At 40.1% G+C, this 27,616-nt stretch overlaps 2 protein-coding genes across 2 annotated transcripts in view; one reads left to right on the plus strand and one right to left on the minus strand.

Annotated features, from left to right (window-relative positions):
- LOC135701640 (glucose-dependent insulinotropic receptor-like) overlaps window positions 1–18,280 on the plus strand; it is a 40,379-nt gene extending 22,099 nt beyond the window's left edge. The window contains exons 3-5 of the mRNA XM_065222490.1: window positions 2,636–2,770; window positions 16,836–16,985; window positions 17,110–18,280. Of these exons, the coding sequence (XP_065078562.1) occupies window positions 2,636–2,770; window positions 16,836–16,985; window positions 17,110–18,089 (1,265 nt within the window). The 3' untranslated portion in view covers window positions 18,090–18,280. The remainder of the gene's footprint in view (window positions 1–2,635; window positions 2,771–16,835; window positions 16,986–17,109) is intronic.
- Bili (FERM domain-containing protein 8 Bili) overlaps window positions 1–27,616 on the minus strand; it is a 218,594-nt gene that overhangs the window by 74,139 nt on the left and 116,839 nt on the right. The gene's annotated exons all lie outside the window — the stretch shown is intronic.

The following is a 27,616-nucleotide window of genomic DNA, read 5'->3' on the forward strand; positions in this document are numbered from 1 at the left end:
CAAGAGAGCACGATGCGGACTGTCGGGTCTCCCTTCGTGTGGGCAGTGCACGTTGATGATGCTGTAGTTGAAGAAACGGCCCTTAATCCTCAACTTGCACATCCTCGCGTTGATCGGCTGCCAACCAATCACGCGTTGGCGCATCTTACCCAGCACTACAAAGCCATATATTTACATATTCTGCACAAAAAAATATCTAAGCTCCGCAACTGACAGGATTTCCCGCCGTTTTTTTTTATAAATGGCGCGTTGCACAAAGTATCTTTTGTGCAGAATATGTATAAAAGGATGAACTTCGAATGTTGATCTAATTGCACATATAGAGGTACCAGATCTGTTTTACAATCAGTTGTTGGTAAATCACCAACAGCTTACCATCGAAATGCATGTCATCTCATCATATCCCAAGTAACAAATCTAGAGCTGCTTGGCTATATTCAAAATTTATAAAGGTTTTATTGCAGCTGCAACCATTACCTACAGCTTTATGACGGTCATATACAATGCAAGTAATGGAACATTCTTATAGCTATCTACAAAAACCCCTTTAAAGCTTATAAAAAAACCAACTGATGCTTATGCTTTTTCACTTATGAAAGGTTTTATGATTGCCTTGAAGTATAAAAAAAAAAAAACAATATGAATTGCCCTTATAAAACCCGAAAATTAATCCTTACATTGCTACATTAGTAAGCGCAATAAAACTAGTTGACCATGAAACAGTTATTTTAAAACAATTATAAGCATTCAGTTGCAACCAGTCAGAAGTGTAGATGGACGGTTTATTTTTAAAACATAGAAAAGAATCAAACCCTTCCGGTACTTCCAAGCGGAGCGCAAAGAAAATCAACAAAATTGTTAGCATGAGCCCGTTTATTTGCTACAGTCAGCCGTAAACCTTCGTGAGTAACTCCAACCAAGAACAAAAAATTCCGCTGCATTTTCTGCGGATGTCACAAAGGAAGCTGTAAAGAGTGTGCCTCCTCACCATTCTGAACCATCTTCACTTCGAATAGAAACATTGCTACACCAAAAATGACTCATGAAGAGGAAATATATAATTATCTGGAGTCGGAGGATGATACCTACGCCACCTTGCGTCTCTTATCAGATTTTCAGTCGTGGATGGTCACAACAATTCAACAATCAACATTGAAGACTTTCTTTCCTTTTTTAGTACTCGCTTATCGGACATTCTGCCACGCGATCCTAGACCATTGACTAAAACTACCGTAGCAGTGGACCTTATAGAACTTGTGAATGGACAATACATGGAATGGTGACAGTTCTAGTACAAAAAGTTGAAATCACGCATAAATATTAATAAAGGTTAATGTACCATTCAAAACTTTTCCAAATGTTTGTAAAATTCATCGGTTGCACCCGTAGAATAGGAATATACATTTGCCCTCAACTAAACAAATGAATTGCTCTTGTAAAAATAAAATATTGCTCGAAACAAAATCATGCATTATGCTTTTCTGTTCTGCTTTCATTGTCATTATGAAAATGCCATTGGAATAATGGCTAAATTAGAGATCCGAACTGATTTCCTGCGTGCATTGGTATGAATTTATTTATTGAGATCTAATTTCTGTAAAACTAAGATGATTCCATCAAATGAATTTGATTTCTGAAACAATCTTTTTTGATAACTTGAATTATTTTGGAGGCGCATTTATTTAACGCTCATATTATCCCAATATACACGATAAAATTTCAAGCGCATATGTTTTGGAACTTCTAAGAAGTCATATATTTTCTTTAAGATTTTCACTAATGTCACCATGAAACAAAATTGATTGCATGGTGATCTTGACACCAACACTCAAACCTATTTTCACCGCTTAAGATTTCCATATGGAAAAAAAAGTTTCAGCAGAACAGAACAGCAACAAACTAATTTATGACGGTTGCTTTGAAGAAATAAAAATTAAATTGGCTTTACTAATGATTTTTACCAAAGCGAAATAAAACTGCTTGGATACAATATTACTCTTAAAGAGGCTATGAGAACCTTTTGTAGAGTATGGGGCTTTCTTACAAAAGTTTTTAAGACAGCTTTATTGTGATTCTCAAACAAGCTTTATAAACCTTATCAAGAGTGGTCCACTAAGCTGGAAGACTGGAAGGTTGTGCTGGAGCTATTAATTTTATTGACGGTTTTATAAAATTGATCTCAAAAACCACAAATAGAGTGCAATAAAACAAAAAATACTACTTGGGTTCTCAGATGGGTCGAGGAATTTTTCGGGAAAGAAAGTGTCTCAATTTCCCTAGACTTGCCTCACGATATATACATGCACAAAATGGCAATCGTTAATATATGAAAAGCAGGCGTAAAGTTCCAGTTCCAGGGACATAATAAGCTTGAACAAGAATATTCAACGAATCCGTACCTCAAAGCTGCATCCGGAAAGAGTGTTTCCACTTCGCAATTGCCACGCAAACATACATATGACGACGATGACCATGACGACGACGCAAGAAAGATGATCCCCGTTTTTCCCGTTTCCCACCACCCATGTACGCATACAGGCATGCACATTACACATACATATTCATAACCATTATGGTTCGGTACTTGAATCTCTCGTTCGCTCGCACTCATGGCCACGTTTCAATTTCCTTCCAGGTCAACAGCCATACACCACATACTTGTTTCTGGGCAATGTAGGCGCATCGGATCTACTGACGGGATTCGCGGTCCTCTACGGCCAGTACGCACCGAGGGAAATCCGTGGCGAGGACAACTGCGCCATTCTGATAGGTATGTAGCGGAACGGTGGTCAACGATGGTAGGATTAATTTTTCCTTCGAGGTATTTCACGTGTCGGTGAGAAATTTGTTCGCAAAATTGGAATAGATTCAAGGGAAAAGAATCTCTCATACCTACCAGTTCTGAAACTCCACTTGTATTGTGGGAAAAATCTGAAACGTTATATGCTGCGTAGCTAGAAACTTCCGTCAATCACTCGTATGGACACCAATTCCAAGAACGAGTTCAACCACACTGATCCAACAACGGCAGTCGACCGTTTCCATGAATCCAAATCACATCGCATGAATCTTACATCACACATACCAAATTCTTCTTCACATCCGAGATAAAATTCCAGCCTAACGCTAACTGTTTAATAGATCAAACTCAACCTTCTCCACTTTCCATGAAACATTGATAAATTGTTTACTACACGGCCTCTGAATTTGACTCAAATTTGAGATCCGTTTACTCAATTCGCAAAAACGCAGGTCATTCATAGGCTGAGTAAATTTTCGTAGATTATACTCAAAATCTGCTCGAATATGAGAAAAATCTAGGACAGTTTACTTAGTCTTTTTTGAGAATTTTAGTGAACGGAACTTAAATTTGAGATAAATGCAGCGGCCGTGTATGGGCAATGATTCGAATATCTGTTAAAAATCGGTCATTTTGAAAAAAAATCAAAGTGTTTTTATATTACATCGTACGTGAAGTTTACGATTTTCAGAGTTGGTTGGAAATGCGATCTAACATAAAGCTGTAGTGTGATCATTTATTAGCTAGAGAATGGTCTAAAGAGGGTAGGTAGATAGTTCCGCTAGAGCACGGCAGTATGGAAATTGAATAGAAGTTGAAAATGAGCGAAGGGCCATTAATGTGACAGTACTAGTCAAACGCACGCTTCTTTACCTAACTCGTACAATGTACGAGGAGATTGTGTGCGTTAGACTTGCTCATATACTGTCTGCGGCTGTGGAACAAGTTGTACGAGTTAAGTAGATAACTGTGCGTTTAACTAGTACCACAGAGAACAGACGTTGAGACTTGAACTCATATTCTGTAAAAACTTGTGTAAAGATTCCTGTTCGACTTAAGCGCCACCAACGCCGACTTTCCCACTTAAAACCTCTCTTTGACAACATGATGACACTGGCGTTGCACAACTTACACTGGACACTAAGTTTCGGTGGCGCCAAGTGGTAATTTTCAACCGAAAAATTATCGATACTTGCGCCAAATTGGTCGAAAGTGGAAAATTTATAGAGGAAATCAGGAGATGCTAGCGCCACGTAATGGTGACGTTCCCACTTATCTTTACACAAGTTTCTGGTGGAAGTTGGACGTCTGTTCTCTGTGCTAGTACTGTCGCATTAATGTTGACTATTCCAACACTGCTTCAGACCATTCTCTAGCTAATAAATTATCACACTTAAGCTCCATCTTAGATAACATTTCCAACCAACTCATTTTGAATAGTTGCCCATGGTTTAAAATGGCATATTCGATATGTTTCAATAATTGATTGCCCATAGCTTGTACAAACTAAAACTGATTTTACCTATTTTGCTGAACTTGTTTTGATTTTCTATAACTAATATAGTGTTTGCTTAACTTGTTCCAAGTTCCATAGTTTTTTTTTTTTCAATCAAGATCTCTTTATTCAACCAATACGAAATTACCAAAATTCCAAGAAGTTCATTGAACTTTTTTGAAATAAGTCCTATGATAAACCTATACTGAGTATACGAAGATCTCTGAACTTTTAGGAAATTAGATTAACCTCTATAAAATTCCTTGATTTTCTACGAAGCGCTATGAGCTTCTACGAAGTTTTCTCAGCTTCTACGCTTCCAAATTTATTAAAGTTTAATTAATGCCGAAAATAGTTTGATATGAATCCTTGAATGCGATTCCCTGTAACTCACAAAGGTCACGAATTCCCTGACCCTTGAAAACGGATTATCTGAATTGCAGGAAATTATCAGAATCCTGAACAAATTTTGAAAATCCCTAAAACTAAATTAAATAAAATCTAATATTTAAACTTAGTGGCGTCGGTGAGGTAGTGGTAAGCGTGATTGCCTGTCTCCCCAAAAGGCCTGGGCTCAATCCCAGCCGGCACCGCCGGGATTTATTGAGGCATACAATCGCTGATCATGCCTTCATTCGGAAGGAAAGTAAAGCCGTTAGTCCCCGGTCCATGAGTTGATGGGTCGATAGGTAGGGTCCAGGTGTGGAAGCTGCCTAACTGGCGTCTGTAGCATTGGTGCTCAGCATGGAAAACAAGATCGACGGAAAACTAATCAAAGGAAAAAACAAAAAAAATAGTTGAAGATGCTAATTTCAAATAACAGACTAAAGTGGTAATTTTTATACGATAGATGGAGGAGATGAAAGTATAGAGTTGATAGTTCCGTTAGAGTACGGCAGTGTGAAAATTGCATATAGATAGTAGATAGCGAGCTAGGACAACTTTTTTAAGGAAGGTACAAATCGGTTGTTTCATCTCTCTTTACCAAACTCCCCCTTTTGGAAAGGGACGCAGAAGTAATACTAAACATATAGTCAAAGTAAAAAAATAATAAAATTTCATAAATTCAGGAAATTGAATTCACTGATTTCCGTAACATGGAGATCCCACAAAAGACTAAATCCACATTCTCTTAATCTTGGTAATTGAATTGAATTAAAAAAATATATCTGAATCCCGGATAAAGGATTCCCTGAATCCCGGATAAGGGATTCCCTGAATTCCGGATAAGGGATTCTCTGAATCTCGGATAAGGGATTCTCTGAATCTCGGATAAGGGATTCCCTGAATCCCAGATAAGGGATTCTCTAAATCCCGGATAAGCGATTCACTGAATCCCGGATAAGGGATTCTCTGCATCCCTGATAAGGGATTTCCCAAATCCCGGATAAGGGATTCCCTGAATTCCGGATAAGGGATTCCCTGAATCCCGGATAAGGGATTCCCTGAATCCCGGATAAGGGATTCTCTGAATTTCTCTAAATTTCTTGACTTCGCAGTACGAATTATCTAACTCCCAGAACAAAATATTTGGATCCTGAAAATGAAATTCTCTGGATCCCTGAAAATAACTTGCTGAACTCCACAAAGATATTTGAAATTCTGACGGTCCCTGTTCCGCAAACCATAGCCAATCACCGGAGCGAAGGAGACGACTACACACCCTGGAGCCTACATATCGAGCCCATCACCAACAGTCTGACTACCATTTCGAAGGAAGACGTTACCAGAGAATTTACGCCTCACAAAATCCCAAGCTAAGGAGCTGGGACTAAACCCAGACCTACTGGGGTGACATACCAATCAACCATCAGCACCGTCAAGAAACTATGATAGCGAGGAGTTCTTGGAGAACTTAGCGAAATTTAGGGAACTTTTCCGAAGCTGCTCTGAAACCTTCAAGAGAGATTAACTGAAACCTTTAAAAAATTTGGAAATGCTGGAATATGTGGCCTCTAAGTCCCGAAAAAAGATGGTCCTGAATCCTGAAGACGTCGTTATCTGAATGCCGGTAATCATATTCTCTAAATCTCCAAAAATGGTTTCATAGAATTCTAGAATTTCCTCCCCAAAAGAAATACGTGGTGCTGTATTCGAGGGTAGTCATGGATAGTTGACGACTAGCTAGCTTTATAAGAAAATCATTTTTTTTTATTAATATACAGCCATTCCATAGCAAACCGATGTAGTTGTTCTCAGAATTTCGTAAAAAAATAGTTTTGTTCCTTATCGCAAAATATTAGACCGGCATTTTTTTTTTTTTTTTTTTTTTCGTCAGGGTGATCATTTCCATATTACGATGGTCCAAAAAAACGATTTTTTTTTTCAAAAATTCATTAGTTTTAAACCACTCGACCGATTTTAAAACTCAATATAGGTCGATTCATAGAGTTTTAAGATCATTTAATTATTTTTTTTCTGAAACATACATTCCATTACATTTCATTTGATATTTTGATCCGTGAAAACAGCTCAGTGGATCAAAAGTTATTAGTTTTTGAAAAAGCCATTTTTGATAAAAAAAAAAAAAAAAAAAACAATTTTTTGGACCACTATAACATCTGATATTCTAATATTTTGCGATAAGGAACCAATCTATCAATTTTAGGTATTGGGATTCTCAGAACCAGTGATGGGAATCGTTAAGAAAACTCACTGCAACTCGCACAGGAAATGCTTTTTTCTTCCGGGAACGAAATTCTTTAAATTCCGGACAATGACTGTTCTGAATTCCAAAAACGATATTCCCTAATTCTCAGAAACAATATTCTCAGTGAAACGGATACGGTATTCAAAATCTCTGAAATTATATTCTTTGAATTCCAGATAAGAGATTCCCCACAAAGAGATTCTTTTACTTTTTTGAATTAAGGAATAGGAATTCTCCAACCACCGCAAAAGGATGTCCTCGATCCTGAAAAATTAATTTTCTTTCCCAGATTTCTTATGCTCAGAAAAATACAACTCGGTGAATCCCGCAAAAAATAATCTCCAACTCGTCCTGAAAAGGAATTCTCTAAATCCCGAGAATGAGATTCTTTGAATTCCGGAAAGTTTGTACTCTGAATCCCAAACATTCCATACATCCTGGAAATGACATTCTTTGAATCCTCTAAAAGGAATTCAATGAATTTCGGATGAATTCCATGAAAATAATTCGCTAAATTCTTTGAATTTTGAAATAGAAATTAATCAACTCCCAGAAAAATTGAATGATTCCAAAAAAAAAGATATTCACTAAATTCGGCAAAGAGAACCATTAAATTCCATGAACACAACACTCTAAATTTAAAAAAAAAAACAGTATTCATAAAATTCCGGAATTAGGATTCCTTGAATTTCAGACAAGCATGTCCAGAGAGATTGCAATATCAGAATCGCACAAAATTCTTATCTCTCAATCTTAGAAAAAATATGCTCTAAATCTAAAAAAAACTCTTCTTCTTCTTCTTCTTCTTATTCGAATTGCAAGCTTATTGCTTAGTGCATATTAGCTTATTGTGTGCTCTCAACTTAGTGTTCTAAATGCACTTCCTCAGTTATTAATTGAGAGCTTTCGATGCCAATACCAATGCATGAATTTTTATATTGTGCGGCAGTGCTTGTGCTAATGATACTCTATACCCAGGGAAGTCGAGAAAATGTCCAACCCGAAAGATTCCTTCGACCGGACCGGGAATCGAACCCGCCGTCTCCGGCTTCTTACTACCGTTGTAGCATGAGAACAAACCCATAGCTAATTTACATACATATCCCACAGGCAGCAAATTATAATTACGCTTAAAGAAGCACACCTTCTGTGTCTCTACTTCAGTCTCTCTACTCGTTACCACTTTTTACCTCGCACAGCGAAACCCGTACCGGCCGCAGTGCTTTATGTTTATTAGGCGAAAAAACCCAATTTTGTAAAACTGCAAAGGATGCATTTATTGATGTCGCCCCAGCTGTCTCATAGGAAAACTGTATTCGATAACCCCTATAAATAAGAAACGCTGAAATATACGCAGAGGATTATTCGTTCTGAGCTCGACCCAACCGGAGGTTCTCCGATCTTGGCCAATCGACTACTCTGAACAAAGTAATAAGTATTTCTTACTCCTACGGGTTAAGACCTGTAGGTTGGCAAAGAAAGCCCAGGCATGAAGTCTACACGATTCTTTTGAAACTACAACGAAGCGTAGTTTATGGCGACCGACAATAGTGGCACGAAACCGTGCAAAAGTGAAGAATAAGTTAATTTAAAGTGCAACAATGGTTAACGAACCGTCCACTGAAAAACCCCCAACGAATCATGAAGATATCATAAAAATAATCAACACAAATCAAACCGCGCATTTGGAGAAAACAGCCAACGCTACGTCAATACTAGCATATGTGACGCTAGCAATAATAGTGGTTGGTGTCGCGTATATAATTATGCGTGCAGTGATTAAGCACGAAAGATTGAAGACAAACGAAACGATCAAGACTGCTGTGTCCTTAACCAATGTGCTGAGTGCGAAATGAAAAGAACAAGGCAGTAATGGAAGTGTTAAGAGACACTTTAAAAAAACTAAACGCGGCTAAAAAAATAAACAGCGTGATTACAGTGAAGAAAACAAACTCAATGAAAAATTTTGTCCAAGTGCTAGTGGACAACAACTTTATAGAAGTAGTCGAAAACAGTGCGGTTATAACAATTAAACCTACTATCGAAGCAGTAGAGTTTAGCCCAATATATGACGTTACCGAACATACGGGTCAGAAAAAACTCACCGCGAGTGCAACAATAAAGGACCTAAAGACGATGGCCAGAAAAGTACTCCCTTCGCTGAGTGGTGTCATACTGTTAACCACCAAGCAGGGGATAATGACGCATAGTGATGCCCTGAACAATAAAATGGGAGGAATCGTTATCGGATTGGTATATTAAAAGTGGAAGCAAAGTAAAACGGCGGAAGGCAGATCAACAACAGGCAAGAAGCGGGAAGTGAGCAGCTAGAACGACGCAACATGATGTTGAGGAGAGCGCCTCCATCATACCATCGAGACAATAAGGATGTAGCTGGATGTAAGATAAGTACAAAATAATTTTAAATTTAATTAATCGAAAACTAGTTTATTTAAGTGTGAGTGATTTGATGATCATTGATTAACCATGAAGTGTTAACTTCTAGTTTTCTTAATAACAATAATGACATTATATAAATTAATAACAAACGAAATAAACAACTTAAGTGAAGTTATGAGAAGTGGTAAATTTTCAGTGTATTAAACATTTAAATGACATTAGAAATCGAAATAGATTTATTGGTCAAAAAACTAACGGCCATACACAAAAATTTAAAAAAATCGCCCAATAGAAAATTCCTAAAATCAACGTTAATAAATAAACTTAATGAAAGTAAAATAGTTTACAGTAAACTCCTCGATTTACTAGAAGAGGATAAATTTTTATTAGCAGCAGTACGAAAAATATATAGTGAAACAATTGATTTTATAAATTGTCGTTTAAAACTCAACACACACTTAGTAAAATTTAAAACAATAGCACAAGCTATATTATTCGTAATAAAGTAAAAACAAATATTCGAGAAAAAATGGAAAATAATATTGAAGTAATAAAAGTGATAAGTTCACTTTTACCATCATATGATGGATCAACCGAGAAACTAAATAGTGTGGTAGCAGCATTGACTGCTATAGATACACTCATTAATGACAACAATCGTGCTTTGTCAATCCAGGTTGTTTTATCAAAACTGGAAGGAAAAGCAAGGTCAGCGGTTGGAGAAGACCCTGCTGACATCCCTACAATTATAAACAGGTTAAAACAGAAATGTTTCAAGCCTGATCAGCCTGAAGTTATAATCGCTAAATTAAACGCTACTAGACAAACCAACGAATTGGCAACTTTCACGAACCAGATTGAGCGATTAGCCCTCGAACTGGAAAAAGCTTACATAGCTGAAGGAATACCGATTGACGCAGCGACAAAAATATCCACAAAGGCTGCTGTTAGGTCACTGACGGCAGGAATTAAAAACAATGAAACCAAATTGATTCTCAAAGCAGGACAATTTGAGACACTTTCTGCTGCTATTGGAAAAGCAGCCGAAAATGAGTCCGCTGAGAAAACAAATCATGTTTTCCAAATACAAACACGGTTCTCTGGAAGAGGACGTGGAAATGGACGAGGTAATGGACGTGGAAATTGGCGAGGTAACCGTAGTTATCATAACCAAACCCAACGAAATTACCCAAATCATCAAAATAATAGTTACCCACAACAACGCGGAAATCATAACAGAGGAAGAGGATATCAACGATATCCTCAGCAGAGGGGAAATTGGCCCCAGCAAGGAAATTTTAATCCAAATTATGCAATGTTCTATGCAAATCAAAATCAACAACTAAGTCCCAACAATATGATTCTACAACCATCAAACCAACAAATACCAAATCAACCACAAGCTCAGAGTCTATATATTCAACAAGCAAATCCAACACCGCAACAAATGGCTAATTTTTTAGGCAGCCAGTATGGAGCGCGTTCACAGTGAACGCGTCAATATCAAATTTTATATGTCTTAATGTAGATTTTTCAGATACCAGATGTACTTTTATTGTTGACACTGGTTCTGATATATCTATCATCAAATCAAACAAAATAAAACCATCTCAAATTTACTATCCGGAAGAAAGATGTACTATCTCAGGCATTGGTCATGATACCATATGCTCACAAGGAAGTACATTTGCTAAAATAATTTTTGATACAACATTTATCGAGCACAAATTTCATATTGTTGAAACAGATTTTCCTATTCCAACAGATGGAATCATAGGAAGAGATTTTTTAACAAAATACAGATGTAAAATAGACTACGAGCCATGGCTTCTTACAGTCATGGTAAACGAAGAAGAATTAACAATACCAATTGAAGACAACTATAAAAGGATGTTATTTCTACCAGCTCGTCATGAAGTAACACGATTTGTACCAAATTTAAACTTATCAGAAGATATGGTTGTGTACTCACAAGAAATCCAACCAGGGGTATTTTGTGGAAATACAATCATATCTGCTGCTCAACCAATATTTAAATTTATAAATACTACAGATAAATCAATATACATATCATATTCAGATTTCAAACCTAAATTAGAACCATTTCGGAATTTTCATGTAGTTCCAACTAGAGGAGATAAGGAAATCGACTCAAAGAGATGTAAACGGATATTAAGCAAAATAGATACTGAACACATACCACCCTATGCAAGAGCTAAATTAGAAGAATTAATTACAGATTATTCTGACATATTCCACTTAGAAGATGAAAAATTATCAACAAATAATTTTTACTCACAGAACATTAGCCTTAACGACAATGTTCCTGTGTATATCCAGAATTACAAAACTATTCACTCCCAAGGAGAAGAAATAGAAAAACAAATACAAAAGATGTTAGCTGAAGAGATAATCGAACCTTCAGTTTCATCGTACAATTCACCGATTCTTCTGGTACCTAAAAAATCAGAAGGATCAGACAAAAAATGGCGATTAGTTATCGACTACCGCCAACTGAACAAAAAGATTATGCCAGATAAATTTCCTCTACCAAGAATCGAAAGCATTTTAGATCAACTTGGTAGAGCGAAATACTTTAGCACGCTAGATCTGATGTCAGGATTTCATCAGATCCCATTGGAACAGGATTCTAGAAGATTCACTGCATTTTCAACGAATTCCGGTCACTATCAATTCAGAAGATTGCCGTTTGGACTGAATATTAGCCCGAATAGCTTTCAAAGAATGATGGCGATCGCAATGGCTGGCTTAACGCCGGAACGTGCGTTCATTTACATAGATGACATAGTTGTCATCGGATGCTCATTAAGACATCATTTGGAAAATTTAGAGAAAATCTTTGAACGTTTAAGACACTATAACCTTAAACTAAACATTTCAAAATGCAAATTTCTTAGAACTGAGGTCACATATCTCGGTCATAAGATAACAGACAAAGGGATATTACCCGATGATTCGAAATATGAAGCTATTAGGAATTATCCAGTACCCAAAAGCGCAGACGATGTACGACGATTTGTTGCTTTCTGCAACTATTATCGTAAATTCGTCGAAAATTTCGCAAAAATTGCGTACCCTCTAAACCAACTATTGAAGAAAAATGCAATTTTTGTATGGACAGAAGAATGCCAAAAAGCATTCGATTACTTGAGATACCAACTAATGTCACCAAGAATATTGCAGTACCCGGACTTTACCAAACAATTTATACTGACGACAGACGCCTCTGATATTGGATGTGGAGCTGTCTTGTCTCAAATTACTGAAGCGGGAGATCAACCGATTGCTTTTGCAAGCAAAACGTTTATTCCTGCTGAACGAAACAAACCAACAATTCTAAAGGAGTTAACAGCCATACACTGGGCTATTAACCATTTCGAGTCATACCTGTATGGTAGAAGATTCACAGTAAGAACAGATCACAGACCTCTTGTCTATCTGTTTAATATGAAGAAACCAACGTCAAAATTGACGAGGATGCGTATCGATCTAGAAGGATACGATTTCGACATTGTATACATGGTAGGTAAGGAAAACGTAGCAGCAGACGCATTATCACGCATTGTTACTACATCGGAACAACTTAAAGCTAATATTTTACTAGTTAATACAAGATCGATGACGAAAAAATCGATATCTCCGAATAAAAATAAGGAAAATAAAAATTATGAAGATGAAAAAAGGGAGTCTGATCAACCCCGCATATATGAAGCCGAGAGTCCTACGGAAATAAAAAAATTACTAAAACTGTCGACAGCCGTAGTGGACAATATAATAAAATTCAACGTGAGAAAAAGAAACAAGCTTGTCGCACAAGTGCATCAAGATGTAAGAAATGGAAGTCAGATGCTAGAATTTGCTCTTCCAGAAATTGAGAAAATCACGAAATCAAGACGTACGCATAAAATAGCGCTCTCTGCAGAGGATATAATTTTTCAAATAGTACCTTTAAATTACTTTAAATTAATGGCAAATAACATTTTGAAAGATTTGCAAATAATTATCTTTAAGGAACCAAAATTCATTACTGATGTTAACGAAATTCAAACAATTTTACATAATCACCACAACACACCCACAGGAGGACATGTAGGACAACACCGATTGTACCAACGTGTTCGTCAATATTATAAATGGCGTGATATGAAAGGGTCTATTGCTCAATTCGTAAAGCGCTGCGAATTGTGCAAAAGAAACAAAATTATCAAGCATACAAAACAACCGATGGTTATCACCACAACACCATCGAGAGCATTTGAGATCATATCAATAGATACGGTAGGACCTCTACCGAGAACCATTAATAACAATCGCTACTGTGTGACAATCCAGTGCGATTTAACCAAATATATCGTAGTAATTCCGATTCAAAATAAAGAAGCCAACACTATAGCGAAAGCCCTAGTGGAAAACTTTATTCTAATATATGGACATTTTATGGAATTGCGATCTGATCAAGGAACAGAATATAAAAATGAGATCCTTGAGCAGGTATGCAAACTCCTACAGATAAAGCAAACATTTTCAACACCTTATCATCCAGAATCAATTGGATCATTGGAGAGAAACCACAGATGTCTTAACGAATATCTGCGGTCATTCACCAATGAACACCAATCAGACTGGGATGACTGGGTCAAATATTACGAATTTTCATACAACACTACACCCCACACAGATCATAACTTCACTCCATTTGAGTTAGTATTCGGTAAAAAAGCAAACCTTCCACAAGACAATTTCGACAGTGTTAATGAACCAATTTATAATTTTGATATGTTTAAGAATGAACTACAGTACAAATTAAAAATAGCTCACGAAATAACAAAAGCAAAATTAATAGAGCAAAAAATGAAGAGACAAAAGGAACATGAACAAACTCTAAACCCAATTTATATCAAACTACAAGACTTAGTTTTTTTGAAAAATGAAAATAGGAGGAAATTAGATCCATTTTATCTTGGACCATACGAAGTTATATCAATATGTGAACCAAATTGCGAGATTAAAAATACAACTACAGGAAAAACAATTTTAGTTCATAAAAACAGATTGATCAAAAACTAAGCAAAATTTTTTTTTTCCTTCAAAAAGTGTAAAAAAATAAGCCATTTACCAAGCCCAATTTCATAAGAAAGTAAAAAAAAAAAAAATAGTAAAAAAACGGAATGGGTGAAAGTTCTCAATGTCACTGAGAGTGCGAAATTCGGTTAAGCAAAATAAAAAAGTAAAAAAAAACAAATAAAAAAACAAAAAAAAAAGAAAAAAGAACAAAATTAACAAGCAATAAAAATGTTCGAGACAATTGGGGAAAGACCATTTATGTTTGAATAATTCCACCCTGTTACATTATTCTCTCTAAGGGGGATGGTGTAGCATGAGAACAAACCCATAGCTAATTTACATACATATCCCACAGGCAGCAAATTATAATTACGCTTAAAGAAGCACACCTTCTGTGTCTCTACTTCAGTCTCTCTACTCGTTACCACTTTTTACCTCGCACAGCGAAACCCGTACCGGCCGCAGTGCTTTATGTTTATTAGGCGAAAAAACCCAATTTTGTAAAACTGCAAAGGATGCATTTATTGATGTCGCCCCAGCTGTCTCATAGGAAAACTGTATTCGATAACCCCTATAAATAAGAAACGCTGAAATATACGCAGAGGATTATTCGTTCTGAGCTCGACCCAACCGGAGGTTCTCCGATCTTGGCCAATCGACTACTCTGAACAAAGTAATAAGTATTTCTTACTCCTACGGGTTAAGACCTGTAGGTTGGCAAAGAAAGCCCAGGCATGAAGTCTACACGATTCTTTTGAAACTACAACGAAGCGTAGTTTACCGTGCCTTTACTGACTACGCTATGAGGCCCATCAATACAATATGAATACTAGGAAATTCATTTTATAAATCCTTAATTAGTTTTAGATCAGAAAATACTCTGAATCACAATAAAGGAAATCTCTGAATGATAGAAGAAGAATTCACTAAATTCTCGAACAAAGGTTATTCGAAATAATTTCAATCACAGAAAATTTATTATCTGAATCCCGTAGTGAGTTTCTCTGAATTTTGCATAGAGATTCATTGAATTATTGAATTGAACTGAACGTTGAGAAAGAGATGAGCTGAATTTACAAGAAACGTATTTCTCTGCATTCCAAAATATTCAGTTGACCAGGGAAATAAATCACCGAAGAGTCGAAGGCAAACCAGCTCCAGGCTGAAAGCCCATCTAATAAATATAACGTAATCATCACCAAACCATCATAATCTCAAGACAAATACTCTTTGATTTTCTGTTTGTTTTTTTTTTCTAGAATTCACAGTAGGCACAGCTAGACAAAATAAATAACTCTAAAATTAAGCAATTCTGAAACATGTTGCAATGAGGATAGATGAACAGAGTCAATAAGGTGATCCAAGAGACGTTTATCAGTGGAACTGATAGCTATAAATCTAGAATGTGTGAGTTATCGGGTGTTAATGGTGCTGAATGTAAACACAAACAAAGCAGAAATTCATATGAGAATAAACTGCCAGTTCTACTGTGATCTGTCAAAAGTTCTTGGTAAAAAAGTCAACTGATCGCAACAAGAAATACTCTGAATATTTCTAATCGCAACTGCCTCGTGAACAGCCTTATAGATGGGCACACGGTCGATGAGATCAATTCAAAATTGACTAGTTTTGCACTCAAAATTGCTAAGTAAAACGTAGCTCACTCATAGACTGATTCAAAATTGTATCGCTTATCCTAAAAAATCTGCTCTAATATGAGATTAATCGTCGAACTTTTTACTCAGTCTAGGAGTATACTAAAAAACTGAGTGAAACCTCTCTCAATGTTCTCCATATTCGGAAAGTCTTTCCTGGAAAATGGGGGAAAATTTTACTCAGTCTATGTTCTTACGATTTTAAGTGAATGGACTCAATTATGAGTCAGATTCAACGACCTTTTTATGTTTAAAAACTAATTCCAATTTGGAATCGGAACACGAATTCAATTTGCAGTGAAAGCCAAAAGTAATTTCCATATTTTCTCGTAAAGAAATTAATATCCTACTAACTGGCAAGTTTCACTCATTAGACCGGTCAAATTTCGAATGTACAAAGCCTGTCACTTTAACTACAATTCCGGAAACAACAATCCACATCTAATGCACCAAACATAATGGAAAATGTTGACCCATTCAACTGCATCACACATGAATTGAATGCAAACCCTCGTTCTCCGCCTTCTCTTAATGGATTCTGAATGGCACATAATCCACCTCGATCAATCGATTTCACCGATGAAATAACATCCCACCTGGCTATCGAACGAGATGCACTTGCATTCCTCCTCGAACCTCATAGAGCTCTATGGCAACACGACACTAATGAGAAACTCCATCCTCCTCACCTCCTTCTCCATTCACCCCTTTCCCCTCCCCACACGTTTTTGTCTCTTCTTCACACAACAGGATTAATTGTATCCACCACCATTGTATCGGTGTACAGCATAGGACTGATCGCAATCGACCGCTACCTGTACATCGTCTATGGCCTTCAATACCAGCGCTACATCACACCCAGCCGGGCGAAGCTTTCAATCGCTGCAACCTGGATGATTGGTAAGAGTCCTTCCCTTTACTACCTGCCATCACCATCCTCCGCCCATCAGGCCGATTTGAATGATTCCGACAATATTTTACATTTTCCAAGAACCACCCTGGGCTAACGTTTCGATTGTTGCAGGTCTCGTCATCGGCTTTCTGCCCGCGTTCGGTTGGCGTGGCGATACCGACGGTGGACGAGTCTGCTGGTTCGTTCGTCTGGCCCCACCGGCACTCATTATACTGACCACCGTGGTGGGAATAATCCCTCTGATTGTGGTCATTGTCCTGTACAGCATCATCCTGCACAAAGCCATCCGACGAGTGGCACAGCTGAAAAAAGCGAGCCGTGAGCAACAGGGTGCCTTGGCTGGAAATTTACGATTGTTCCGCGGTGGAGCAGCTGCTACTGCTACTGCTACTGCCACTGAACAACCACTGGCGGAAGAGCAGGGCAAACCAACGAAATGCTTCCGGTGCTGCAAAAAACGCTCGTCCAGAACGATTGACAGCCAGGTCAGCGGGAAGCATCCGACCAAGTGGAAGGCCATCAAGGTGGTCATGCTCACAACGGGGTGCTTCGTCGTGACGTGGCTGCCATATTTCATCGCTAGTACCATGTACGTTTTCTGTGACCCGCAAAGGAACCAGGACCTATGTCGTGGTCTGCAGTTTGCCATCGCAAGCCCTCTGGCCATTCTCGGATTCACCAACAGCCTGCTAAATCCCCTTATCTACGCCTGGTGGCACAAAGGCTTCCGAAAATCGATGAAGAAGCTATGGAGAAAAAAGTGCTCCTGTTGCTGCCAGCGAGACGACGATATATCATCCGCACAAGATCGGGCACAAGAAGTGTCGGCCAGAACGACATCCACCAGCAGCAACAATGCCACAGCCACCGTTGTCGTCTTTGGCGGAAACGATGCTAGTCAACAGTCTCGAAGCTCAGATGCTACAACATCAACAACCACTAACTCCTCCTGCACTGCTAGCCCGCAGTACCGTAACTCAAAAAGTAACGGCATCAGATCGAAGCCCACGTACCGCAGCGACGCCAGTGACCTGGAAAATCGAATATCTGACACGGACATCGATCGTCGGCACCAGCAGACTCGACTTTAAAGAGCAAAACAGAAAGCACCAGGAGTGGCTCTCTCGTTCCAAAAGATTACCTCCATAAAACGTTGCGTGTTAGAATGTAATTGTAAGACTGTGCGAGTGTGTTTGCTTGCCTTTATAATATGGGCTTACGTCAGAATAACGAAGCGACTCAAAGCAAAGTCAACAATAACAATAAATTGTTTGTAAACTCATCGGCGTGCTGGCTGGATGACAAAAACAGAAAGAAAATGTAACACCCATTTCTAGGAAAAGCTGAAAACAATTTTAGCTGTTTTCCTCAGCCGACTATAGCGGATTTAATTCCATTTCCCCAAACTGCCGTGAGATGTTTCTCGCTTATTGGTTGTGCCACTCTCCTTCTATGACATTGCGAGTTTGTTTGGACATAAATTTCTTTCTTGTGTTGTTGCTGACAGACTTAGGTAAATCGGATTTCACTCATGGCGTCCATGTCTGCCATCAACGAACGAACGAACGAAGCTTGACACAAAGTATGAGGCGTCTCCATCAAAACGCTGCTTTCAGAGGCTTGCCATTCAATGCCAAGTTATAGGGGAAACGCTCCTATAGTTGCGGTACGTTAGAAGCGTTAGGTTCCTATAGTTGTGTATGGAGACTCAATACACAACTATAGGAACCTAACGCTTCTAACGTACCGCAACTATAGGAGCGTTTACCCTACTTGCTTATTTATAGAAAGCGTTCATCCCACGGGGAAGGTGCACAGACGTTGAGGCTCGAACTAAATTTCTGTAGAAACAAGTGTAAAAATTCCTGTTCGGCTTAAGCGCCACCAACGCCGATTTCAACAATTAAAAACCCTGTTTGACAACATGATGGCGCTGGTGTTGCACAACTTACACTAGACACTAAGTTCCGGTAGCGCCGAGTGGTAATTTTCAACCGAATTTTATAGAGGAAATCAGAAGATGCTAGCGCTACGTAACGGCGACGTTCCCACTTATCTTTACACAAGTTTCTGGTGGAAGTTCGACGTCTGTTCTCTGTGTTTAAGGCTGAAGACTAATGCAGCCCATACACACTGCAACATGGTTGTCAACTTCATGTTTCAACTGGTTGTCGGATCTGCTTTCAATCAGTTTGTCAACGGAGCAAAAATTTCATAATTCTAGATAGCGCTGGAATTAGGGCCTAACAGCTTTTGTAAACAATGACTTCTTTTGATGATTTCTTGAAATTCAAGCCTCGCCCACACACACCAACATCCTCATCGGGTAGGGAAAGACTTTCTCTATCCGATGGTTATGTTGGTCTGCGTGGGCGTGCCTTGAATTTCTAGAAATCATCGATAGAAGTCATTGCTTAAAAAAGCTGTTACGCCCTAATTCCAGCTCTATCTAGAATTGTGCCACAAACGATCAAATCTATTATTCGGCTTGTATGTCAGCGTATTGGGCAACCCATTTAAAATACGCGTAATGTGGATGCGGCTTCCCCATACACACTGAAACAAAGTTGACAGACTTAGGCTCCACCCATCATAAATCAAACCGCTTTGAATTTACTTCAACCGATTCACCAACTTTCATTTTTGTCTTGTATCCATTCCACTACGGCTCATCGCAAGTCCCAGGACGGGACTTGATAATCCAGCTTCTCACTCTTCTTAATGTTTTTGATGAATGCCCGTTGAAAATAAGTGCATGGTGTTTGAAGGAGTTGACCAATGATGCCAGGATTGCAGAATGATTTTCTATTTTAATTTGAATTTGATTCGGAGTTTCTACCGCAGTTGAGCACCTTGTACATCATGTTTGCTTAACACAATAAAAACAACCATAAACAAACAAGAATATCCATCGCTTAAAGCACGCCGTGGACCCTATTTTCAAACTTTCCTTTCGCAAATATAAACAATTAACAACGCCATCGAAGTCAACATTGATTCCGGCCTCATTGCCAGACAAATTGATGTGATCCCTCTGTCCTGTTTTCCACGATTGATACTGTTAAATCGACCAATCAGCAACTGGCTCGGATTTGACGGCAAATTGGCTGAAAATCGCTACTCGTTTGTCAAGTCCCGTCCCAGGTCCGTCCCATTTGCGTTTTCGTGATAAGGAGAAAACAGCGGCTGAATGTTTCAAAACGTGATTTGCATTTTTCGTTATTTTAAACAAAAATATCAATCACAACTGTTGCACATGTGACAATCAAATACTTTGAAATTCTGAGCCGTAAAAAATATTGAAATTTTACTCAATTAGGGATAAGAGGGGCATAGTGAGCATCCCGTGCACCAGCTTGGACTTCCGGCCGTTCGGAACAAATTGGTTGGTAGTATGATCAATATCAAAATGATATTGAACCTACTACCAGTTGATTTGTTTCATGCAGCTGGAGATCAAGAGCCAAACTGCGGGATGCTCACTATGCCCCTCCTCCCCCTATGTTGAAATTAATGGAGTTGGACTCATATGCGACTATGTTTGCGATAAATTGCCAGAATGATTACAAGTATGTCCCATAGCCTCCTTGGACGACGAAAATTCCATGCGCATTTTGCGTATGTTGTGATTCTGTCGGTGAAGAAGACGATTCGAAATGTCCGAATAGCCGGCGCCGGTGGTGTAGTGGTAAGCGTGACTGCTTTCTCACCCTGGGATCAATCCCAGCCGAAGTCGGTGGGATTTTTCTGAGGAATAAAAATCTCTGGTCACGTCTTCCTACGGAAGTTTAGTAAAGCCGTTGGTCCCGGCCCATATGTCGTTGAATGGGTGCGATATCCTAGGTGTGGAAGCTGCCTTCCTTGCACATTCGATTGCCGTCAATGGATGGCAATCGATGTCCGTGGGTGATTGGCACTAGATTGCGGAACATAGACCGACGTTAAATAAAGGAATGATGATGAAGAAGAACAATAAGAAATGTCCGAATTGGAATTAATTCAGACGTACGCCAGCTCCAGTGAAAGTTCCGATGAGGATTTGAATGTCCAGAATCCAATATGAGCCCCAAATTTCTTCTCCTCAAAGGTATCAACCTGCGTGTAATGGTTCAAACAGCACTTTAGCTTGTTAATTGAGTAGATGTCCCACTTGGTTTTTTGTGAAACCGTTCCAAAACGTGGATATAACGGATTCAGAAACGGCACTTGAACCACAAGGGGAAACCGATCAAAATGCAAGAAGAAGAAGAAGAAGAAGAAGAAGAAGAAGGACGACCGAATCGAAGAAAAATTCAACGTTCAAGAGTATGAACAACCGGTGGAAACTAACGATTTTAAATTGGCTCACTACTTGACTAGCCTATTGATCCCAAGCAAATCGATTAACGTTCCTCATTCTAGACGAAATTCTAGTACTACACTATGTTTGTTTTGATTTGAAAGTTTAACGTTAACGTTTAAGTTAAAGTTGGCAGTGAGAAGCACCTGACGGCTGGATAACTGTGCCACTTTAAAAAAACACAAAATCAACCGCGTTACGAAAAGTAGTCAGGTTTTGACGACTTATAACTCCGTCAATAGCGGATGGATTTTAATTCTAACCAAGCCAATCGATTGGAAATCTTTCTACAATTTTGCTAAAATGAACAGAGCTGGACTTTGGACACAGAAGCTTGCCATACCTGTTACCAGTTTGTTAAGCCTTTCTCTATCGGAGGGAGTCTTTCCTGATGCCTGGAAACTAGTAGCGGTAACGACGATACACACACGGCGTGGAAAATTATCGTCCTATTTCGATTCTGTGGCTGCATCTCGAAGATCTTGGAAACGATGACCAAATGTACACAGCTGCTCAGCTTTTCTTTTCCGAATTCCAGCATGCTTTTGTGAGGAATCGGTCAACCATCACAAACCTCATGTCGTTTACACTGAGGCAAATAGACTTAATAATTACATAAGGCTTGACTTATGAACGACACATATGAATGTCATAAGCACGACTTATCAAAAATGTTCATCTAACATGAGGTAGCTTTTCTACGCCATTAGCCATTGCATTTTCCCAAGCGTTGACAGACGAGTGGTCCAGACACAAGACCTGTAATCTTAACGTCCATGGTTCGGTTTCAGTCTGCTCAGTTTTATTATTTTTTTGTCGACATTATTTTTCATAAGGCAAATCAGTGAAATTCATACCGATTTTTTGTGGCTAAAGTTCATAAGCGGTTCTTATGGTAATCTTAAGTTCTTTTGCCCCAGTGTACGATAGCACACTCAATAGTTGCCTTGAAGACCGATGCCAAATTGACAGTATCTACATTGATATTTTCTAAAACGTTCGACAAGGTACCGCATGAGTTAATGCTAAAAAAGTTGGAACGATTAGGATTTCCTGGTTGGCTTGTGGATTGGTTACGCTCCTATCTCTACATTGAAGTGAAAGAACGTAAGAATTCCATAAGAAATACTTATGAATTTTAACCACAGAAATCGATATGGGTTTCATTGATTCGCCTTATGAAAAATAATGTTGAACAAATCGGAGCAGACGGGAACCGTATAAGAGCTACCTCATGTTATCCAAAAAACATTCATAAGTCACGTTTATGAAATTCATATGTGTTGTTCATAAGTCGAGCCTTATGAAATTTTTAAGCCTGTTTGCCTCAGTATACGGAAGATCTGCCTACGTTAAGCTTGGTTCCGTGTGTTCAGGAAGCTACGAGATGCTACTATGGGACAGCTCGATGTTTATAAAGTACTATTAGTTAAAACTGTATTTTTGAGCTTTATCTCTATACATATATTCTTTGAGCCGGCGTCGGTGGTGTAGTGGTAAGCGTGACTGCTTTCTCACCCCAATGGTTCTGGGTTCAATCCCAGTCGAGGTCGGTGGGATTTTTCTGAGGCATAAAAATCTCTGGTCACGTCTTCCTTCGAAAGGGAAGTAAAGCCGTTGGTCCCGGCCCATGTGTTGTTGAATGGGTGCGATATCCTACGCAGGTGTGGAAGCTGCCTTCCTGCACATTCGATTGCCGTCAATGGATGGCAATAGATGTCCGTCGGTGATTGGCACTAGATTGCGGAACAAAGACCGACGTTAAATAAAAGAAAGACATATATTCTTTGGTATTTCCTAGCAGATAATCATGTTGGTGTTCGCTGATTCAAAGAGTAAATGGGATAAACATTGAGCTGTCCACAGTTGGACGTTGCTGAACTTGTAGTTCTTGCACAACATTTCATGTGAGTACGTTCAGAGTGAGACAATGTCACTTATGGTTCAGATGAAACTATTACTTTAAAAAACTAATCCTGGTTGGATCGCTTTTTCGTTTGCATGTAACACTATTTGATATTACTAACCGCACCGAGCGTTCATTCCGGATGGTGAGCGAACTTGAAGAAGAAGAAGAAGATGACAGGATGAGTGGTACCATGAGTCCCTTCTCGGAACGAGTGTATTGTTAATGGACAGTTCTAGATAGAGCTGGAATTAGGGCAAAACAGCTTTTGTAAACAATGACTTCTCTCGTTGATTTCTATGAACTCAAGGTACGCCTACACAAGCCAGCATATCCATCGGGTAGGGGAAGTCTTCCCCTACTCGATAGTGATGTCGATTTGCCAGGGAGAGTCATGACTTTCGAGAAATCATCATGAGAAGTCATTGTTTACAAAAGCTCTTACGCCCTAATTCCAGCTCTATCTAGAGTTATCGCTCAGCTTCTGAGACGTGCAGACGTTTTTTTTCGATTGCGCTTATCACAAGTGAAGCATTTACGGTTGGATATTTGTCTACTTCGGTGTGCCGCGTCGCGTGGTAAAGTGTTCCGCGATGAGGCGAGAAAACACTTTTAAAATCGATTATTCGAACTTCACCATCAAGCCATCGGTCGAAAAACTTTATGGATTTTGTCGGTCGGTTCTCGGTTTGAAAAGGGAAGATATCAAACGACTACAGTGCCACAGAGGTGGAGCATGTGCGTTTATCAAAGTCAGTGACTTGGCGCTTGCACAAAAAGTTGTTGACGAACATGATGGAAAACATGAAGTGGAGTGTGAGGGGAAGAAACACAAGCTTAGGATTACGTTGGAAGACGGTAGTGTTGAGGTGAAGGTTTACGACCTCCCCGAAGGTGTGTCTGAAGAAAAGGTCGTACAATTCCTAAGCGCGTTCGGCGAAGTAATCTCGATTCGCGAGGTATCATGGAGTGAAAACAACGAATGCGAAGGCATACCGCTCGGTATATGGTCTGTCCGTATGTTAGTGCAGCGGAACATCGACTCGTGGGTCATCATCGACGGAGAGCAAGCGTTCGTGGTGTACAAGGGGCAGCTGCAATCCTGCCGGCACTGCAAAGAGCACGCACACACTGGCATATCATGTGTCCAGAACAAGAAACTACTGTTTCAGAAAAGCTACGCAAACGTGACGAAGCAAACTGGACAGAGTTATAGGTCAACAACCGGTCATCAACCGAAAAAACCAGCTGGTGCGAAACCACCAAGCACGAAACCGTTCGGTCAAAAATCCACCGCTCCACCAGCGGTATATTTGGACGTTTTTCCCGAACTGTCGAAACGCACGAGCCAGGGTGAATCGTCAGGCTCGAAAACGAACGCAAACAGCCTGCCTACAGTGGGTGCTGTGTCGTTATGCCCACAAACACAACGAACACCCAATTCGTTGCCATCATTCCTAAATCCACCGCAAGCTGTCGTGTCGTTGGTCGATGTATTTAAAAAACCAGAAAATACACCGCGATCGCAGAGCAAAAGCGGCAACGGGAACGAAACCGATGAATCCTCCACATCCACGAGCAGCAGACGAAGCAGAGGACGTCTAGTGGGCAAAAAACCTCGTCGGGACGACGATGATATGGAGAAGGATGAGGATTCCCACCCATAAATGGCTCTCACGTCGTATAATACCTCGTCGATCAACTTCGGCACCATCACAAGTCCAACAAAACTAAACGCGCTACGGAACTTCATCAATAGCCAAAGCCTCGATATTGTGTGTCTGCAAGAAGTTGAAAACGAACAGCTCTCCTTGCCTGGCTTCGTCGTTTTCTCAAATGTGGACCACACGAGAAGAGGAACGGCGATTGCACTGAAGGAACATATCCAGGTCTCTCACGTTGAGAAAAGTCTGGATGGTCGACTGCTTGCTCTGAGAGTACAACGTGCAACTCGGGAGGATTTCTTCAATGGAACGCTTGCTTACTACCTCCGTCATCGCACTAGGCATGTCATCCTGGCCGGCGATTTCAATTGCGTACTTCGTGCATGCGATTCGAGTAGCCCGAACACGAGCCCTGCCCTTAGATCAGCTGTGCAACAATTGTAGCTTCACGACGTGTGGGAAAAACTGTGTCCACGCTAGCCAGGATTCACGTACGTCAATCGGAACGCACAATCACGTCTCGATCGCATCTACGTGAGCGGTGAACTGCGACAACACTTTCGAGCTGCACACACGCACGTGTGCTCATTCACCGACCACAAAGCGTTGACACTCCGAATTCACCTTCCCCATCTTGGACATGAGCCTGGCCGTGGGTTCTGGTCTCTTCGGCCTCACCTTCTGACCGACGAAAACGTTGCGGAGTTCCAAAACCAGTGGCAATGTTGGACCCGGCAACGCAGAAATTATGGTTCATGGATTCAATGGTGGCTTACATACGCTAAGCCTAAAATAAAAAGCTTCTTCAAGTGGAAATCTCGTTTGGTGTTCGAAGAATTCCATAACGAACATCAACATCTCTATACGGAACTACGGCAAGCGTATGACGGCTATTACCAGCACCCAGAAATGTTGACCACCATCAACAGGCTGAAGGGCGAGATGTTGGCGCTTCAACAAAATTTCTCCCAAACATTCATGCGAATCAACGAAACTCATGTGGCGGGAGAACCCATGTCTATATTTCAACTGGGAGAAAGGCGAAGGAGGAAAACCATCATCACGCAGCTGAAGACAGAGCAGCACGAAACTATTGCCGACCCACAAGCGATCGAAACGCACATGGTCAATTACTTCTCGACCCTCTACTCGGAAGAAATAAGGGAGAATGTCGAAAACAGCTTCGTTTGCGAGAGAGTCGTTCCACCCAACGACCCACTGAATGAAGCCTGCACAAGCGAGATTACCACGGAAGATATTTTGCATGCAATCAGAGCAAGCGCACCGAAGAAGTCTCCAGGCTACGATGGTATCCCGAGGAAGTTTTACCACCGTATGTTCGATGTCATCCACCGAGAGCCTAATCTGCTGCTAAATGAAGCACTCACCGGTAACCTTCCCGCTGCGTTCGTGGAAGGCATCATCGTGCTGGTAAAGAAAAAGGGTAGTGACAACACGGCCCGATCGTATCGTCCGATCTCGCTTCTCAACAGCGACTATAAGCTCTTCTCCCGCATCCTCAAAACCAGACTGGAGCGAGTGATGAGAACCCACAATGTTTTGAGCAACGGACAGAAATGTTCGAACTCAGAGCGAAACATTTTCCAAGCCACTCTGGCCCTCAAAGATCGCATAGCCAGTCTCCGTCATCATCGTCGTGCAGGGAAGCTCGTTAGTTTTGACCTAGATCATGCGTTCGATCGGGTCCGGCACTCTTTCTATTCGATACCATGTGATCGCTCGGATTCAACCCAGAACTCATCGCTCTACTCTCGCGTATTGCTAGCCGATCTACATCTCGCCTGCTGATCAATGGGCATCTCTCTCGTTCGCTCGAGATCCAACGCTCGTACGGCAAGGGGACCCGTTATCCATGCATCTCTTCGTGCTGTACCTCCATCCTCTTGTATGTAGACTCGAACAAGCGTGTGGAAACGATCTGCTGGTAACGTATGCGGATGACATCAGCGTAATCGTAACATCGGCTGAACAAATTGAAGTGATGAATGGACTGTTCACCCGCTTTGAGATTGACGCCGGCGCAAGATTAAACTTCAAAAAAACTGTTGCCATCAACGTAGGTTTCTGCGAAGGAAACGAAATCAACACTCACTGGCTTCAAACAGCCAATGTTGTCAAAATCTTGGGTGTTGTTTTCGCAAACTCTATACGGTTAATGACAACGACAAACTGGAATGCGCTCGTGGGGAAGTTCGCGCATCAAATGTGGCTGCAATCGCTGCGCAAGCTGACACTGCATCAGAAGGTGATCATGCTAAATACATTTGGCACATCCAAGGTTTGGTATCTTTCGTCCATACTGCCACCACTTGGTGTACACACTGCGAAAATCACATCAACGATGGGTGCCTTCCTTTGGAGAGGCATGATCGCCCGCGTACCGATGATGCAGCTTACTCGGGGTAGAGATAATGGAGGCCTGAAGCTGCAACTTCCAGCGCTGAAGTGTAAGTCACTCGCAATAAATCGACACCTGCAGGAGATCGATTCACTTCCCTATTATAGATCCCTTCTTTTCCATGATAATCCCCGCCCAGCAATATCAATAGACCTTCCCGACGTCAAGTTGATCTTATCCCACATTCCCCTCCAAATTCAAAATAACCCCTCTGCCGATCAAATCCATCAGCATTTCGTCAAGCAAACGGAACGACCAAAGGTGGAACAAAACAATCCGGGAAACGACTG

Source organism: Ochlerotatus camptorhynchus, unplaced genomic scaffold (genome assembly GCF_037179485.1).
Source record: "Ochlerotatus camptorhynchus isolate MF236.1 unplaced genomic scaffold, CSIRO-AGI_Acam_v1.1 ptg000170l, whole genome shotgun sequence".
Lineage (NCBI taxonomy): Eukaryota > Metazoa > Arthropoda > Insecta > Diptera > Culicidae > Ochlerotatus > Ochlerotatus camptorhynchus.